At 55.5% G+C, this 18427-nt stretch overlaps 1 protein-coding gene across 3 annotated transcripts in view; it reads right to left on the bottom strand.

Moving 5' to 3' along the window:
- TRIP10 (thyroid hormone receptor interactor 10) overlaps positions 1–18427 on the bottom strand; it is a 71647-nt gene that overhangs the window by 14707 nt on the left and 38513 nt on the right. For all 3 annotated transcript variants that reach the window (XM_044994534.1, XM_044994532.1, XM_044994533.1), the window contains exons 3-9: positions 10928–10984; positions 7839–7986; positions 6818–6880; positions 5718–5822; positions 4906–5034; positions 3706–3852; positions 2880–3083 (exon numbers count right to left, since the gene is read on the bottom strand). In XM_044994534.1, the coding sequence (XP_044850469.1) occupies positions 2880–3083; positions 3706–3852; positions 4906–5034; positions 5718–5822; positions 6818–6880; positions 7839–7986; positions 10928–10984 (853 nt within the window). The remainder of the gene's footprint in view (positions 1–2879; positions 3084–3705; positions 3853–4905; positions 5035–5717; positions 5823–6817; positions 6881–7838; positions 7987–10927; positions 10985–18427) is intronic.

Genomic DNA, 18427 nt, shown 5'->3' on the forward strand with positions numbered 1-18427 from the left:
GGGAGGGCTGTAGGAAAAGGCACGGGGCTGGGTGTGCGTGGGGTGTGCCCTGGGGGGAGGGCTGTAGGAAAAGGCACGGGGCTGGGCGTGCGTGGGGTGTGCCCTGGGGGGAGGGCTGTAGGAAAAGGCACGGGGCCGGGTGTGCGTGGGGTGTGCCCTGGGGGAGGGCTGTAGGAAAATGCACGGGGCCGGGTGTGCGTGGGGTGTGCCCTGGGGGGAGGGCTGTAGGAAAATGCACCGGGCCGGGTGTGCGTGGGGTGTGCCCTGGGGGGAGGGCTGTAGGAAAAGGCACGGGGCTGGGCGTGCGTGGCATGTACCCTCTCTAAGAGGGAGGGGTGAATGCTAATTAACTCGCTTGGCTACCTGGGGCAGCTTCCATGTCCCTGTTCAAAGCGGACTCTCCAGAGCCCCACAGACCAGCAAGAGACAATCTGGATGAAAGCTGGGGGTTTAGCGAGCTCAGGGCCTTCCTTCTGATCCAGCCAATGGACCAGTCCACAGAGGGGCCCGATCCTCAGGGAGCCTTGGAAGGACTTGGCTGACAGGGGCCTCCTAAGGCAGGGGGTGTGTGGGGGGGTGTACGCGCGCGGAGGGAGGGGGGTGTTCAGAGCCGAAGGGTTTGAGGACCCACAGGGTGATGCCGGAGAGCTCGCTAGCGGGCGTGATGGGTTCTCAGTGGTCGTAGAGCTCCTCTCTGTAATGCTCTTTATTTTAAGCATGAAGGGGTGTAACAGATCTGAAGCAACCCCTCCGTTCTCAGCAGGGCTGTCCTTGCTGGGAAGTGCAAAGGCAGGGAACATGCAGCCTGGGACGCCCCCCGGCAGGAGGACATGGGGGCTGCCTGCGGAAAGGTGAGAGCCGGGGAGCTGGAACTACCCAAGAGTGGAACCATGGAGGTGGGCGGGTAGAGGCGGGGGGGGGGGGGGAGACCGCTGCAGTTGCCCCGAATTGTGACGAGCCTCGGGGTGGGGGAGAAAAGCCAAAGGGAGCCGACCACACCAAGGATTTCTCCTCCAGAAACGTGTCCCTTCCTCAGAGCAGCCGCCTGCGCTAGCCTCCCACACAGGCCGGGACGTGCCAGGGGAAGGGGCGAAGGCAGCCAGGACGTGGACGCTGGAGGGAGCAGCGGAAGATGGAGCATGCAGAGCACAGACGTGAGGCGGGGGAGCAGAGCTCAGAGCACAGCCGTGTCAGCGGTTAGGATCGGGGCCTCCTGTATCACCCGCCCAGCACCTGCACACTAAAGCCAACAGCCCAAATGCGGCCCAGCTATTACAGCCCATCGGAGACCAAACTAACAGGTGTCGCGGGCAGAGAATCGGAGGGACCCCTGCCTGGGGCTCTGCATGGGCAAGGAATGATTAAGTGAGATAACCGACCCACACCCCACGCTACAGAGGAAGGTGAAAAACCCCCAAGGCCGTGGCCATTCTGAGCAGTGCGATGATCTGGGGGTGATCTCTGTTCCGCACAGTACAGACGGGACATGGGGGTTAGGACAGAGGTAAACATGGGGGAGGAGGACGGAAGAGAAATCCTACAACACAGATGTGACCCTGGGAGGGGTTTCAAAGGGCTCAGACGCATGCGGCTGTGACCTGCTTTTGCTAACAAGCCCCTTGCTAAACCGGGCATGTTGGGAGCCTGAGGTTTGTTTTTGTTTGAGAAGGATCCCACACAGGAGAGAGCTGGCGGCCCTCACTGATCCTGCCCCACTCCACAGGGAGCGTGTGGGGGGCGGGTTATTAATAAACAGCCTCACAGTTACTCAGGGATCCCAGAACCAAAAAAGACGCAAAAAAAGCACCCCCACCCCCTCCCTGCCCCAAGAGCTCTAACCTGGCGTAAAAGCCAGGTCACGATTCCTTGTCGGAACAGCATGTTCCCAAGGCAGCTCTCCTGGGGCGCGTCGGATGTGACTCATGGAGGACAAGAGGATCGGGCAGGGCGGGGGCGCGGGGAAGAGGAGACAGAAAGAGAGAGAGGCTCATGCTGGCTGATTTGCAGCGCGCGGCTCCTGAACTGGTTAATTATCAGCGTCTTCTCAGCCTCGCTGGCTCACGCCCCTTAAGGCTCTTTTACGGCGTCATGCACAGGCAGCGAGATGCAGCCAGGGAGAACGATCGCAGACCAGGGTCAAAGGGCGGCGTAGCCTGCAGCGAGCGACGGGCCGCGCCGCAGAGAAGGGGGTTGGAGGCTGCTAACTACCCAGGCATCTTCGCAGCGCTCAGGGCGGGGGGGGCAGCAGCTGAGGCCCAGAGCCCCCAGAACTGCATTTGGCAGCTGTTCGTCTATAGTTGATAAATGATGCGGCCCAGGACCAGGGCTTGGTACCACCTGCCCCTCTGCATAGCTAGTAGGGTGGGCAAAGGGGCGGAAGGAGATATGGACGGGTTCACGCCAACAGGTAGAGTGTGTGGGGGGGTCTAGTGGTTAGGGCAGGGGCTGGGAGTCAGGACTCGTGGGTGCTATTCACAACTCCGGGAGGGGAGTGGGGCTGGGAGTCAGGACTCCCGGAGCTGTGATCCCCTCCCGGAGCTGTGAACGGAACCCAGGAGTCCTGACTCCCAGCCCCCTGCCACTAGACTCACCCCCCACACACACTCCCCTGCCAGAGCTGGGAATAGAACCCAGGAGTCCTGACTCCCAGCCCTCCTGCCACTAGACTCACCCCCCACACACACTCCCCTGCCAGAGCTGGGAATAGAACCCAGGAGTGCTGAACCCCACCCCCGAGATGGGCCTAGAATCCAGGAATCTTGACTCCCAATTCTGCGCTTCAACCGCAAGGTCCGGCTCCAAGTTCCAGCCAGGCTGAGGTGCCCCAGCCCGGGCAGCGCCCAGAGCCAGGGCCTCAGGGCCTCACTGCCAGTTCCTACCTTATTCTTCTTGCTGAAGAGCCAGCGCTTGCCTTTGTTCTTGCCCAGCAGGCGGGGGTCCAGCCGGCCATCCAGGGTGCCCCGGGGCGTCCCCAGGCTGCTGTCCGAAGAGGTGCGGTTGATAGGCTGGCTGAAGTCTTCGAAGTCCACGTCTCCCGGCCTCTCGAAGCCAGACTTGTGTAACTCGATCAGCACCTGGGAGTCCTGCCGGCGGTGGGGCGAGGGGGAGGGCGTCACCGCCGGGAGAACTGCTGCCACCTCCCCCCCAGGGCCCGTTCCACCTCGCTGCAGCATTCCCATCTCCCCAGAAACACTCGCATGCACAAGCCACGTGTCGCCAGCAAGGCCGGGTCACTGATCTCCGCCTTGATCTCTACAGACCGGACGCCAAACCCTATTCTATCCATGGGCACAAGTCCAAATAGGACCCAGGCGTCCTGACTCTCAGCCCTCCCATCCCCACTAGACCCCACTCCCTTCGCAGGGTCCTGACTCCCTGGGTCCGCAAGAGGAGCAGGTGTAATGGTTAGAGCAGGAGTCAGGCCACCTGGGCCTTATTTCCATTCTCTAGGACACAAATACCCTCAAATCCTTCCGGGTTTGGGATCTGGGGCTGGATTGACTGGTGAAGTAAAAGCAAAAAACTGCCCCTATGCTGGTCTGGGACCCCTAGTGGAGGGGGGCGGTTATGACAGCTGGATCCCACTCAGTTAGCCCCGCCTACTTTGGGGGGGGGTCTGCCTCCCTATTGGAGGGCAGGTGCTATAGCAACTCCAATGGGCTTTCCACCCCAGGGCACTACGTTTAAAGAGACAGCAGGACCCACGTTCTTCTCGTTCACTGAGTCGGCTGCTGCCTTCATGCCATCTAGGCACTTGCCGATGATAGGCATGACCTGCCGCTCAGTCTCGGAGAAGATGCCGTAGCCTTCCTTCAGCCGCACCGTCCGCCTTTCGTCCATCTCCTGCAACTTCTGCAAGGGGCGGGGAGCAGAAAACAGGGAGAATGACAAAAGGCCTGGAAAAGACTCTACAAATATTATTATTGTTATTAATTATGCAGCTCTTATATAGTGCTTTATCCATAGATCTCCCAGTGCTTTCCAAAGGAGGTCAGTGCCATTATCCTCATTTTACATATGGGGAAACTGAGGCACAGAGCGGGGACGTGACATGCCTAAAGTCACACAGCAGGCCAGTGGAAGAGCCAGATAAGGATCCAGGTGTCCTTCATGCTGGACAGGCAGTTAGTTTGTTTGAAAAAGGCTGGGGTTGTTTACCTTGGGGATGAAACACCTTAGAAATCCACACAATACTGGGTGGGATTGAGAAGGGAGATCAGGTAGGTCTGTTCCCACAACACAAGAGCAAGGGGACGTTTGTTTTTAATTTTCCACCTTTCAATTTTAGTAGATGAGGAAGAAATACATGCGTACTTTGCCATCCTGTAGCAGTGAGTTCCGCAGGCTACGAGACCAGGACCTTCCCAAGATTCACAGACAACAGGTGTGTAGTGAAAGCAGCACAACTCCCCATAGTGCACAGGCTGTTCTATTCCCATCTAGCTATTCTCTTACTTAGGCTGAAAGCTGTCTGGGGTAGCGACGACAACTTGTTCTCTGTTTAGACAGCACCAAGCACAGCAGAGTCCTGGCCCATGGCTCGGACGCCAATGTCAACACTAAACAAAACATGGCCTAGTGGTTAGAGCACTGAATGGGGCCTCGGAGACCTAGGTTCTATTCTTCGCTCTGCCACTGGCCTGCTGGGTGACCTCGGGAAAAATCACTTTCCCGCTCCATGCCTCAGTTTCCCCATCTGTAAAACAGGGATAATGATACTTTTTGTGAAGGGCTTTGAAAATCTACAGATAAGAGCTAGGCATCATCATTATTATTATACTGGTAAAACTGACAGAGAAGGACAGAAAAAGAAGGGAAGGACAGAAAGGAGGAAGCAGGGCTAAGGTTAAGTAGGAGGGGCTTATATTGATGGGGAGGAGCTTATAGTCAAGGGGAGGGGCTTACATTGAAGATCTGCGGCATCTCCAGGAAGTAGAACTGGCTCTGGTCCCGGTTGAATTTCTGCAGGAAGGAGGCGTATTCGTTCTTGCTCTCCTCTGCCATGTGACTGCGCAGATTGGCCTGCTGCTTCGCCTGCCGGGTTCAGTGCAATCGTCACAACAGGCCCAGCTTCGTCCCCGCGGGCAGACGGACAGGCCCGGATACCAGCCCAGGGAATCCCTTCTAGTCAAAGCCCTGGGCCGGTGGCCAACTCCCCATCCGCAATAGCAAGCTCCCGGGAAGGTCTCCCTCCCATCTGCTCTTCTCCCCTGCACCACACAGCTAACTCCCCCCACGCATCATTGCAGCCCCCGTTGGGGGTGGGAGTGGGCCTGCATCGTGCCAGGTGCTGCAGACACATCCCCTGAGAGGTTAGCCTGAACAGCCTCAGGAAGGCTCATTAGCCCCATCACAGAGACAGGGAAACTGAGGCACAGAGATGAAGTGACTGGCTCAAGGTCACCCATGGCGGGTCTGTGGCAGAGCCGGAAACTGAACCGAGATCTCCCCAAGCCTGAACCCCGGCACCATCCTCTTCCTCTAATGCAGCCTCTTTGAATGCGGTCGGTTATGGATGGTCAGCTCTTTGGGGCAGGAACCTGGTCTTCATACTAGTCTGTAAAGCAGCTAGCAAAACCCCTGGACTCTACCTCACTCAATAGGTCCCCCCTCCCTTCCATCCTGCTGGGCCCCCTCCCATGCTGCCTGATGGTTCCCCCATCCCCAACAGGCCCACGCTAGAGGGAGTCAAGCCAAGGGGACAGCAGCGTTCCGACCTTCTCCACGTCTGCCTTGGTGGCATTGAGGTCTTGGTCGAGCTTCTCGGCCACCAGCATGGCTTTCTCCGCCTCCCTGCAGTCCCGCTCGAACTTGCGTTTGCTCTGGAGGCAGGAATACAAGCCAGCGTTACCTTGCTGGAGCGCACAGCTGCTTCCCACCCACAGAATTCAGGGGAACCACAGGGGACGGGGCTCAGGGACTCTCCCCCGTTACAGAGGAGGAAGCGAAGGTGGGAGGTTAAGGGACTTGCCCTAAAGCATGGAGTAAGCGTGTGGCAGAGGTGGGAATGGAACCCAGGAGTCCTGACTCCCAGCTGTCCCCGACACAACCCTCCACTAACCCACTAGATCCCACTCCCCTCCCAGAGCTAGAAACAGAACCCAGGAGTCCTGACTCCCAGCACCTGCCATTGGTCTAATGCCGCAGTTCTCAAGCTGTGGGTCGTGACCCCACTTTAATGTGGTTGCTCGGGCTGGCGTTTGATGTGCTGGGGCCCAGGGCCAAAGCCCAAGCCCCACCACCTGGGGCCAAAGCGGAAGCCTGAGGGCTTCAGCCCTGGGAGGTGGGGCACAGGTTACAGGCCCCTTGCCTGGAGCTGAAGCCACTGGGCTTTGGCCCCCGCACCCAGGGGGGTGGGACTGGGGGTGGAGGGGAGGAGCTTAGGCTTCAGTCCGCCTCCTGGGGTCATGTAGTAATTTTTGTTGTCAGACGGGGGTCATGGGGCAATGACGTTTAAGAACCCCTGGTCTAATGCATCAGAGCCCACTGCCTTCCCTGAGCTAGCAACAGAACCCAGGAGTCCTGACTCCCAGCCTTCCCCCCACTCTAGCCACCAGAACCACAGAACAGTTTTGCCGCACATGTGCTGGACTTCCTCTGAATAAAGCCCCTTTCATTCTCCTGAAGGCATTTCCTTCCACCAGCTGTGCTCTTTGCGGAGCACAAGCTGACCCATGCAGCTGGGTCTCGGCAAGCGCCATCCAAAGCTTCCTTTGCAGTCAATGGAAAGGCTCCCGGCGGCTCCAAAGCGCTTGGATCAGGCCCAACACGAGCATGAACAGAACGTAAACAGCTGGCCCTGTTCCCCAGGACTCACGTTTTCGAGTTGCTTGAAGGAGTTTTCTAGCTGCTGCTGGGCTCGCCGGCCCTCCTGGAAGTGCTGCAAAGAGGAGAAACGTCAGCAGAACCTCATGATTTTTCAGCCGTCTCTCCGTTCTGTGTTTGTACCGCACCTAGCGCAGCGAGGCACTACCAATGAGTAACATACAGCGCCTAGCACCATTAATAAATTAGCCAACACCAGAACATTCTTCTTCACAGCCAGAATTTGCAGAAGTGGCTGGAGATTTGGGAAGTTTGAGTCTCCTTAAATTGACCCTGATTTTCAGACAGCACCAAGCACCCTGCCAAGATGAAAAAGTTGGGATCCCTTTAAGAAGTCTCAAGGGTCCCAAATCACTAAGCACTTCTAAAAATTCAGACTGTGATGAAGAACGTTCTGCTGCTGGCTATTTATTGGGTGTATTACGGTAATGCTTAGGCAGCCCCAGTCCAGGGATGCTCTTGAACTTCTATAAGCTGTATTACAGCAGCTTCAAGGGGCAGGTACATGTCCCTTCTCCTCTCCAGGGAGACGGCAATTTTGGTAGCTCTAAAAAAAGCTTCCCCCAAAACAGCCTGGCTATTACACCCACGATACTCCCACAGATCCCATGGCAAACCCTCCAAGAAGGCAGAGCTGGCCCCACTCGCGGAGGGAGCGAGAGTCAGTCAGTATAGTGAGCTGGCCGAAATTCGCACCCAAGGGACACAGCGTCTGCAGGGACTGAACCTGGGTCCCATTGGATCTAAAAGCACCGTTCTCTGCCACGTGAGCCACAGGCCCTGGGACATTACTTCGAGGCAGTAGCAGGCTGTCTCCCCCTAGTGGCTGGGTCCTGCACAGAGGCACACGTGGCTGGTACGTTACCCAAGCTCTCCAGGCTCAGTGGGGACCCCACATATATCACCCGGCCACAAAAGATGCTCAGGGCTTAGCTGGATCCACGTCCCCCAGCCCCAGATATTACTAGGCCCTAGACAGTTGCACTGGAAGACAGGGAGGGAGGAAGCGTTACCGATTTCCTCTCCTGCTTGAGCTCCTGGGCATGCTTAGAGAGCTCCACACAGATCTGCGTCATCAGGTTCTCCGCCACCACCTCCCTCTGCCCGGCAAAGTCATTGAGCTCCTTCACCACCTGCAGGAAGGCCTGGTACTGGCAGAACCTGGAGCAGGGACAGAGTTATGGGGTGAGCGACAAGGTCATGCTAAGGTCACAGGTGCAGAGGCTCAGTGCATACGCCCCCCACCCCCTCAACTCATCTGCCCCAGGCATCTCAGCCTGGATCAGAACAGGTGTCAGTCGAGGCCAGGATCCCGCCTCTGCTAAGCCCAGACTGGAATCTCAAAGACACACAAGGCCGCTCCACCGTAAGGAGAGGTTCAGTGCAGCCACCTCTGTGGGGAAACCTCCGGTCTGCAGTTCGCAGGAGGTCACGGATTCAAAGTCAAAGACTTCGAGTGATGGAGGATTCACCACATCCCTCCATGAGATGGCGCAAACCTGTAACTCTCAGCAGGATAACCTGCTGCCAGGGAAAGATGTCTCCCCCCCCGCAGTTAAAGACTGGGGCATATGCCTTGAAGCACGAGGCTTTATATCCCTTTCTAAAAGGTTGGTTGGTTGTTTTTTTTTTAAATTATTCTAAATCTGGATTTTTTTATTATTTAAGTAAGCACCCACTTCTCCTTTTAAGCCCACTAAACTCTCTACACCCCAGTGAAACCTTGTGGCAATGAGTTCCACAGACTGCACGATAAAAGTTATTCCTGCAGTCCGTTTTAAATGGGCTGCCTTGAAGTTTCACTGACCAAAAAACCCCTTTGTCCTTGGATCATGAGGCAGGGAAAAGAGAAATCCCCGTTACCAAAACCGGCATCTTATCTGAGCTTTGAGATTGTTTAACTTTAGATGAAATAGAATTTAGATCCAAAGCCACCGAGACTAGAGGTTTTGCAAACCCAGAGCCCAGCTTACTTCGTCCAAAATAGTGACACCTTCTTCTCTCGATCTAGCCTATTGCAGGGGTCGGCAACCTTTCAGAAGTGCTGTACCGAGTCTTCATTTATTCACTCTGATTTAAGGTTTCGTGTGCCAGTCATACATGTTAACGTTTTTAGAAGGTCTTTTTCTATAAGTCTATAATATATAACTAAACTATTGCTGTATGTAAAGTAAATAAGGTTTTTAAAAATGTTTAAGAAGCTTCATTTAAAATTAAATTAAAATGCAGAGCCCCCCGGACTGGTGGCCAGGACCTGGGCAGTGGGAGTGCCACTGAAAATCAGCTTGTGTGCCGCCTTCCGCACCCGCGTCATAGGTTGCCTACCCCTGGCCTATTGAAAACACTCTGGTGCAGTTCTCCAACTGGCCAGAAGGGGGCATCCTACTATTGACAGATCACCTGGCAGCTCTATTCGCACCCCCAGCACCACAATGGTAATCCTGGCCCAGTGCAGAGGCAACCTCACAGCAGCAGCAGCTCGGGCAGCCCTAGTGTCCCGGGGAGCTGGGCCCAGCGCTCGGCTCCGTGCATGGCAACCTGGTGTCCAGGAGCAGTGTACTGCTTGGGCTTGGCCTGGCCAGACCTGAGCAGTACTGTGACCAGTGACGCCTGCAGCAGGGAGCCAGGTCCAGCCCCGCAGGATCACAGGAACTGCTGCTGCGGGGTGAGTCACGGACACAGAAAAAAGCCACGGACAAAACGGGAAAAGTCACAGGGGTTTTCCCCAGCCACAGCATTTATGTTTTGTATCAAATTTCTCCGTAAATGGAACAGCCACCTGTTTCATGCAGGCACGGCAAGGGGAAGATGGTTTGGGTGCAAAGTTTTGGGCTGGAAATTCTGAAGGAAGTGGTCAGTCTTGGTATTGACAGCGGAGCCGAGGGTTAAAGGAGGGTGTCTGATGGGCTGGCTTAGGGCCAGAGTCAGAGGTTGACCCAGCCTGAAGATTTGGATCAGCCAGGGTCACCCGCTCCAGTGGGCTGCCTGGCAAGCTAAGCGTTCTGCCACTTCTCATGAGATCTGCCAGAACAGCTGATCTCGGTCAGTTTCCCCACCATCCAAGGGCAGAGCCCAGACCAAAACTGGAGGGCAAACAGCAAGATTTAATCCAATGGCCCGACACTCCTGACGTTTCTGGGGTTCGGCTGAGAGGTTCCAGCCCATCTCTGCATCCACACGGAAACCTTTCCGGTGCTCTGCACCAATCAGAAGTCCTGGGCCTGGGGCAGGAATATAGAATACTGAAATTCACCAGACTGCATCAGACAGGCAGTCTACTCCATCGAGTCGGTCAGCACCAGCACTAGCCGGAAGGTGTAAGAACCCCACCATGTAGGATAATTCCCCACCCCCCCCCCCACACACTAAATCCCATCTTGGCCTTTAATAGTTAGACAGCAGTTTAAATCCCGCCTGAGGTTTAATAACCCTTCCAGAATAGTCGTTAGCTGTAATTATGATCACTCTGGATATTCCTGCTCCCCACATAAGCATCCAATCCCTTTTTGAAACGTACTAAATTCTTGATTTCAACCACTTCCTGTGGCAAGGAGTTCCAAAGGCCGACGTTCTCTGGCCTTTTATGTATGTCAGGCTAGAGGACAATGCTCCCTTCTGGCCTTTAGATCTATTAAAGAAACATGAACCATTGCAATTCATAGAGTTTAAGGCCAGAAGGGGCTATTCTGTTATCTCCTCTGACCTCCTGGAGGGCACAGGCCAGAGAATTTCACGCAATTACTCCTGTGCCGAGCCTGATAACTTGTGCCAGAAAGGCAGCCGGCCTGGATTTGAAGGTCAAGGGATGGAGAATCCACCACTTCCTTGGGGATGTTGGTCCAATAGTTTATCGTCCTACCATTAAAGCATTGTGCCTTATTTCTAACTTAAAAGTTGTCTGGCTTTAAACTTAGCATCATAGAAATGTAGGGCTGGCAGGAACCTCAAAAGGTCATCTAGTCCGTCCTCTGCCACACTGAGGCAGGACCATTTATACCGAGACAGGCTTTTGTGTCCTTAAAAACACCTTTGGTTCTCATTCTGCCTTTCTCAACTAGCTTAAAGAGAATGGCACGCGCCGAGATCAGACAGAGGCACTTACTTGGATTCTGGATCTTCTCTTGTGTTCCGTTTCGGAAGATACTTTTTCACCAGATTCCTGCAAATGGAGAAAGGAAAAAAACCCATAGGAGAGTGGAGGCTTCCTGGGAAACAAGGGCAGGGGGTTCCCTGCATAGGGAAGATTGCAAGATGTTACCAGCCAGAGAGAGGCCATCAGGCTAGAAGGCCCCTCCCTCGGTTTCCCCGGATAGATAGAAACCATCGTAAGAAGTCGTCAGGAAACCCCGAGTCCCAGCACCAGAAATCTACCTGCCCCACCCTGAGGCCGATGGAAAAGCTGCAGATTTTTTGTGAGAGCACAGCCCTGCCCCAAACTGTTCGTGAGCTAATCCAGGCCAGCAGTGCGAGGGGCAGCTGAGGCAGGGAGAGAGGAAGTGATTTGCCCAGGGTCACCGGCAAAGCTGGGAACAGAATCAGCTCTGCCGAGTCTCAGCCCAGCTGGACCCGGCTGGAAGTATGCTGTAAAGTCCTTGGAATCCGTCTGTCTGTCGTACTTATCTGGTACCGTAATGTCTGAGTGCCCCTCAAACTTAAATATACTTCTCCACACAGCCCCATCAGGCAGGGCTGTTATCCCCATTTCACAGGTGAGGAAACTGATGCGCTGAGAGAGAAAGAAGGGGAGAAAGAGACTCGATCATGTCCATATAGTGAACCAGTGGCAGAGTTGAGAAGAACCCAGGAGTCCTGATTTCCAGGTCCTTTCTGCTTAACCACTGCACCTACTCCCAGAGCTGGGAATAGATCCCAAGAGTGTAGTCTACTAGCCAGAGCAGGGCACAAGGAGCCAGGACTCCTGGGTTCCATTCTCAGCTCTGGGAGGGGAGTGGCGTCTATTGGTTTGAGCAGGTGGGGCTGGGAGTCCGGACTCCTGGGTTCTCCCCCTGGCTCTTGGAGGGGAGTGGTATCTAGTGGTTTGAGCAGGTGGGGCGAGGAGTCACGACTCCTGGGTCCTACGCCCAGCTCAGAAGAGAAGATTCTTTACCTCCCGTTTCCCCTCTGCTGTAGCACTGAACCAGGATTAAAATCCAGAAGTCCTGACACCCAATTTCCCACTGCTCCAGCCATTAGACCCCACTCCCCAGAGCCAAGAAGAAAAAACAGATCTCCCCCGGGACAGTGGGAAAAAAGAGGGCGTCACAGGAACAAAAAAAAAACAAAAACCCCTTTTCTACATGCGTTGACGGGACGGTGCTTTTTGGTGGGATTTCACCCCAAGGCACGACGCGAGCGGCCTCTGGAAAAGCTGGGCAAAAAGAGAAGAGAAACCAAAAAAACACTCCTCTGCTAGGAGCTTGGAGAACCCCCCAGAGCCGAGGCACAGACAGGCGGCCTGGTTTGAAATGGGCTCGAGGAGAGGGAAGCTGCTTGTAACGTGGTTTGCAAGAAAAATGCTGGGTACAGGCTTCTCTGCCACATGCCTGCTCTTCCTGTCAGCTACCCCGGGGCTGAGCCAGCCTGGAGGGGGCTCTTCCTTCCTCCTGCTAAATATAGGCCAGCGGCTTCTGGTTGGCCTGTGGCAGAGATCTGCTTAGCAGAAAGGCCAGTCTGGCCTGGCACTTGCCCGCAGCGTGAACGGAGGCTGCTGCCCCTTAAAGAGGACAGGACGAGGTGGCTGCCTTCACCACCGTGTTCGCTTCCGCTCTGGGGGGCGGCTGCTGCAGGGTAATCCCCATCCCACCCCAAAGGAAAAAGGAGCTCACAAGCCTGGAGCGTGGTGGGATCCACACAGCGGGGGGGAGGGGGCGGGGATTTTCACAGCCACCACCCCAGCTTTGGAGAGCACCAGCACCAAGATTCACATGCAGCACAGAAAGCGGCCGGGATCCACACCCCAGGGCCAGGATCCACGCCCACAGCCTCCCTGGGCACCAGCTGGACCCACGGCACACGGAGGCTTGGGCCGAGCCTCAACGACCGTGCGCAGTTCAGCCCCGCTCCTTAGGGAGGCCAGAAGAGGCATTTCCTTCCCCACCAACCACGCTCCTGTGATCTGAGAGCCAGGATGCCCAGTGCCTCTGGGACCCCTCCTGGAAGGGCTTACATGGAGAGGAAGCATGGCCTATTGAGTAAAGCACTGAGCTGGGAGTCAGGACACCTGGGTTCTATTCCCAGCTCTGCTGTGACCTTAGTCTCACGTCCCTGCTCTGTGCCTCAGTTTCCCTTCAACCCCTAGTCTGTTTACACTGAGCTCTTCAGGGCAAGGACTCTCTGATCCACCCCCCGATTGCAGCTGGGGCCTCTGGGTGCATCCTAGACTGCGCTCTTGGCTGCGGATGGGCTCCTCTCCCGACGCTCCTTTCCAGCCCACTGCTTTCTGTGGGGACAGGCTCAGCGCTATGGGGGAGCGGCTCACAGAGGACTTTGGAAGGGGCTGGAGGTGGGGAAGAGCACAGTGTCAGCAGGAGGTGGGGGTGAGGTTTTAAAGGAACAGGCCTCCCCCTTTCCACTCACCCATCGGGCCCAAGCCTCTTGATCAATAATAAAGCACATTTCACCCGCAAGTCTGCAAGCACTTCACATAAGCATCGGAACTCTCATTTTAGAGGTAGGGAAACTGACGCACAAGAGGCCGCAGCGACTTGACCCAGGACACCCAGCTCTGGCTGCAGGCAGAAACAGAGGCCTAAGCCCCGGCACATCCATTCCCAGATACACGCAGCCCACCCTGCTAGCACGGAACCAACCAGCGTTTGCTACAGTCACAGCTACAGGGCCCCAGCTGAGACCAGGGTCTGCCTTGTGCTGGGTGCTGCCCAGACACAGGCCCTGCTCCAAAGAGGCTAGACCAGACAGTGTGTCAGAGGGGAAACTGAGGCAGGGAGTGGGGACAGGACTCACCCAAGGTCACAGAACAGGAGAGGGGCAGAGCTCAGAACAGAACCCAGGTCTCCCAGCCCAGGGCTCTACCCACTAGGTCATACTGCCTCCGTTGGCTGGTTGGTTCAGAACAGACTTAAATGGCCCCATCCTCTCTGCCTCAAACAGAGAATTTCCTAGCCCTGGCAGGAAACTCCCCTCCTCTCTTACATGATGTGGCCTTCCTAGAAACCAGAGCCACGGAGAGAGCCAGGCAGCCCACGGTTTCACTTGCAAGTTTGGGCACAGCCCCTCCCAAGAGCTGGGAGTTTCTTTCCTGGTTAGAAAGGAGATGGAGAACGAAAAAAAAAACCCCAAAAACCACCCACTGGACATCCAGGAAGCACCTTGCAAACAAATTCACACCATGCTGCTGAGCTGACAAGACCCAGCTCGCTCAATTTACCGACAGACGAAGCACGGCAAGGCTGGCCGTGAGCCCACGGTATCGCCAGCCGCGGCCTCTCCTGGGTTTGTCTGCCACTCGTTAGTCCTGATCTGGAGGCAGGGCTGCTCCAAAGCAAAATTTTGTGCCCTCGCCTTGAGTTTCGCATTGGGTTATTTTTTAAAATTCACCTACTGGTGTGGGGCGGGGGGGGGTGGTGGAAAGGCTTTTTGTTGTTGTTTTGTTGTGTTTTGTTTTTGTTTTTTACTTCTCAGGTCAGTTTCAAGCTTTTTTCCTGCAGCCACAAGGGCTAGAAATTTACATTTTAAAACCATCTTGTTTATCAGAGGTGCTTGCGTAGACACCAGCCTGTAGGCGCTGAAGCTTTCAGAGAGTTGCTGCAGGTCACGAGCCTCACGATAAAGTGACAAGCGTTGGCTGCCCCCTACTCGAATTACGCCTTGTGTGCGTGTCCACCCAGGCACAACGCTGCCCCCTGCTGGCGGGGTGGATCAGCACCGCCCAGCTCTGCCTGTGTATTTAAAGCCCATTGACCTATCGCATCCCCCGACACACACACCCCCCAGTCATCCAATAATCATCGCCACTTGGCCTCATTTAGACAGGTGAGCAGCGGACGTGGACAGTCGCTCCTCCACTGCATTGTACGCGGTATTACTGACCGACCGGTGTCCCAACTCCAAACTCGCCCACAGCGATTGGGATCAGAAGTAGCCACTAACCACAGGCTGCTGAAGCCGACGTAACACGACTAGATCGGCTCAGTGTCACTTTAGCGTGAGGCTCCTGACCTGCAGCAACTCTCTGAAAGCTTCAGCTCCTATAGGCAGGTGTCTACGCAAGCACCTCTGCTTACAAGATGGTTTTGAAATGTAAATTTCTAGCCCTTGTGGCTGCAGGAAAAAAAAGCTTGAAACTGACCTGAAACTTGCCTGCGAAAGTTTGTTGGTAAGAAACCAAGGACTGGGCCAGGCTGGAGAAAGACGCCTAGACAGACCCCTCCAGGGGAGGAGGGGAGGTGCACCAGCAGAGGAAGGTGCAGCAAGATGTTTGCTGTATCCCTACTCTCTTAGATCTTCCAGAGAAGGGTTTTTTTTTAAAGCCAGTGGGACAATGAAACCTTTACAGGGCCAGTGATCATTTCAAAGCAATCTTCCCTAGGCCGGGTGGAAACCCCCAAACAGCCCCCTAGGGCGAACACAGGAGGACCCAAGCATGAAAGTGACACATCAGAGGGAAAGTGACCTACGGTTCCCTGGTGAAGAAAGCATGAAAATAGGGAACCGGCCAGAGAGCAGCCCTTGAGGTTTGTATAATTAGTCATCCCAGTGCACCACAACCGCGGGAGGGGGCGGGGGGGAAGAGGAGAAGAGAAGAGTTAGTTTTATTTTTAACACTATATGAATTTATTGTCTTGCCAGCATCCCTGCAATAATAGGAGGTGACGCGGGGTTGGGGGAGAGGTGGGGGTAGTGTGTCTGCATCTACCATTGCTCTCTGCTAGATGGAATCAGAATGACTTGATTCTGTGTCATAGGCCCTGTACTGCTAACAGCGATTCTTCTGGGCGGGCCAAAGGAGCTGGATGTGTGTGGATATTTGGGGTCTACCCCAGCTGCTCAGATTCCTTAGCAAGACAGATCAATCTAACGCCCCTGTCACACACCACACATTATGTGATACCCTTCAGGGCAGGACAACGCTATTATCCCCACTATACAGGTGGGGAATGGAGGCCGGGAGAAGATAAGGGCCACATTTTTCAAGGTATTTAAGTACCTAATTCCCATTATTTCAATAGGAATTAAGCATCCTAAATACCTTGAAAAATCTGACCCTAAGTGACGTGCCCACATCTCACAGGTGTTTGGGGGCAGAGCTGGGTCTAGAACCCAGGTCTTTTACACCTGAACAGCCAGCCCCCGGCCCACTGAACCACACGGCCACCCAAGGGCCATGCTAGAGCCGTAGCCACCGCACTGTCCAGTCTTCCTCAGGATGAAATGCCTAGCAGCTGTGCTATGCCACAGAGGGGCAGTCACGCAGCATACGGGGGAATCAAGGAGCCCCTAACTCAGAGAGGCTCACCCCTGCATCCTCAGAGTCTCCCCCCCGCACTGTGCTGTGCAGCAGGAAGTTGCTCTCTTCCACCCCAGAAGCAGCCGCATTTAGCCAGCATCCAACCCTCCCCGCATGCTAGAGAGAAACACGTTACCAGGCAGCCAAGGCAAGAAAGCACCTTGCGTTTCCACGCTGGGTCAGCTCAATGGGGAAGAGGGACTCAGCAGACAGCGGTTAGAGGACAGGGCTGGGACTCAGGTGACCTGGATTCTGTTCCGGGTTCTGCCACTCACCTGCTGGGCAGGTTGCTGCTGCTGGCATTGCAGAGGAACGTTAGGTGCTTTCCAGCTAGGCTCCCCGCACTCCCCCGCCCGCCCCCGTTTCTCACGCAGCTTTTGGTTCCCTCCCTTGGAGGTTGCTAGGATCCCTGACCGGTATCGCCAGCCCCCCTGCCCTGGGATCTCAACACCTGATTCCTCTTAAATTCTAACAGGAAGGGGGCGCCCACACCCCTTCGCCAGCTTGGGAGCATTCCCCCTCCCATCCTCTGAGCAGTCTAGTCCCCTTTGTCCGGGTGGGCCTGGCTTGGCCGCTTCTCACTGGACTTGGTCTTCCCTGCAGAGTTAACATGAGTGTTGTCCCTAACACGTGCCCTGTCAGCGCAAAGACCCCTCCCTCAGGCGCTGTGGGGCGGCTAACTCGAGCCAGCTGGCCCAAGACAGGACGCAGGCTAAAATCGGAGCGAGCACATCTCATCAGCTGCTAACACAACCACCATGTAGACATGGCCGCAGGCTCGCCCCCCTCGGATGCTGCTAACCTTCCCACCATCCTGCCCCACGGAAGGAGAGCCAAGTTCTCCCAGGATGCACTGAGAAGGAAGTCACAGAGGGGCTCAGCTTAGTGCAGTGCTAAGAATCATGGGACGCGCCCCAGAAGCGTAGGTGCCGACCCCATGGGTGCTCCAGGGCTGGAGCACCCACGGGGGAAAAATTGGTGGGTGCTCCGCACCCACTAGCAGCTCTCCGACCCCACCCCAGCTCACCTCTGCCTCTGTTCCGCCTCCTCCCCCGAGCGGCCGCCGCGTCCTGCTTCTCCCTGCTCCCTCCAAGTGCTTGCGCTGCGAAACAGCTGTTTCGCACCGCAAGCCTGGGAAGGAGGGGAGAGGAGGAGGAATGCACGTGCTTGGGGTAGAGGCGGGGCCAGGGCAGGGATCTGGGGAGGGATCCAATAGGGGCGGAGTCGGGGCGGGGCTGGGGGGGCACCCCACGAGCACCCACTGGTGCCAACAAAAGTTGGCGCCTGTGCCCAGAAGCCCCAGTGAGCACAAAAACTGGGGCAGTGGTGAATACTGAAAAAGGTCAGGTCCCTCACACAGAGTGATCTGGGCGGCTTGGTAAAATGGGTGCAAGCAAACCACGTGTGTTTTAATACAGCTAAATGTAAATGTGTACATCTGGGACACACAGAACGCAGGTCATGCTTACAGGATGGGAGCCTCTAGCCTAGGGAGCAGTGACTCTGGAAAGGATCTGGAGGTCATGGTGGATAATCAGCTGAACATGAGCTCCCATTGTGAAACTGTGGCCAAAAGGGCTAACGCGATCATAGAATCATAGAGGATTAGGGTTGGAAGAGACCTCCGGAGGTCATCTAGTCCAACCCCCTGCTCAAAGCAGGACCAAACCCAACTAAATCATCCCAGCCAGGGCTTTGTCAAGCCTGACCTTAAAAACCTCTAAGGATGGAGATTCTACCACCTTCCTAGGTAACCCATTCCAGTGCTTCACCACCCTCCTACTGAAATACTGTTTCCTAATATCCAACCTAGACCTCCCCCACTGCAGCTTGAGACCATTGCTCCTTGTTCTGTCATCTGCCACCACTGAGAACAGCAGAGCTCCATCCTCTTTGGAACCCCCCTTCGGGTAGTTGAAGGCTGCTATCATCAAATCCCCCCTCACTCTTCTCTTCTGCAGACTAAACAAGCCCAGTTCCCTCAGCCTCTACTCATAAGTCATATGCCCCAGCCCCTTGATTGTTTTTGTTGCTCTCCGCTGGACTCTCTCCAATTTGTCCACATCCTTTCTGTAGTGCGGGGCCCAAAACTGGACACAATACTCCAGATGTGGCCTCACCAGTGCCGAATAGAGG

This window comes from Mauremys mutica, chromosome 20, assembly GCF_020497125.1.
Source record: "Mauremys mutica isolate MM-2020 ecotype Southern chromosome 20, ASM2049712v1, whole genome shotgun sequence".
Taxonomy (NCBI): Eukaryota; Metazoa; Chordata; order Testudines; family Geoemydidae; genus Mauremys; species Mauremys mutica.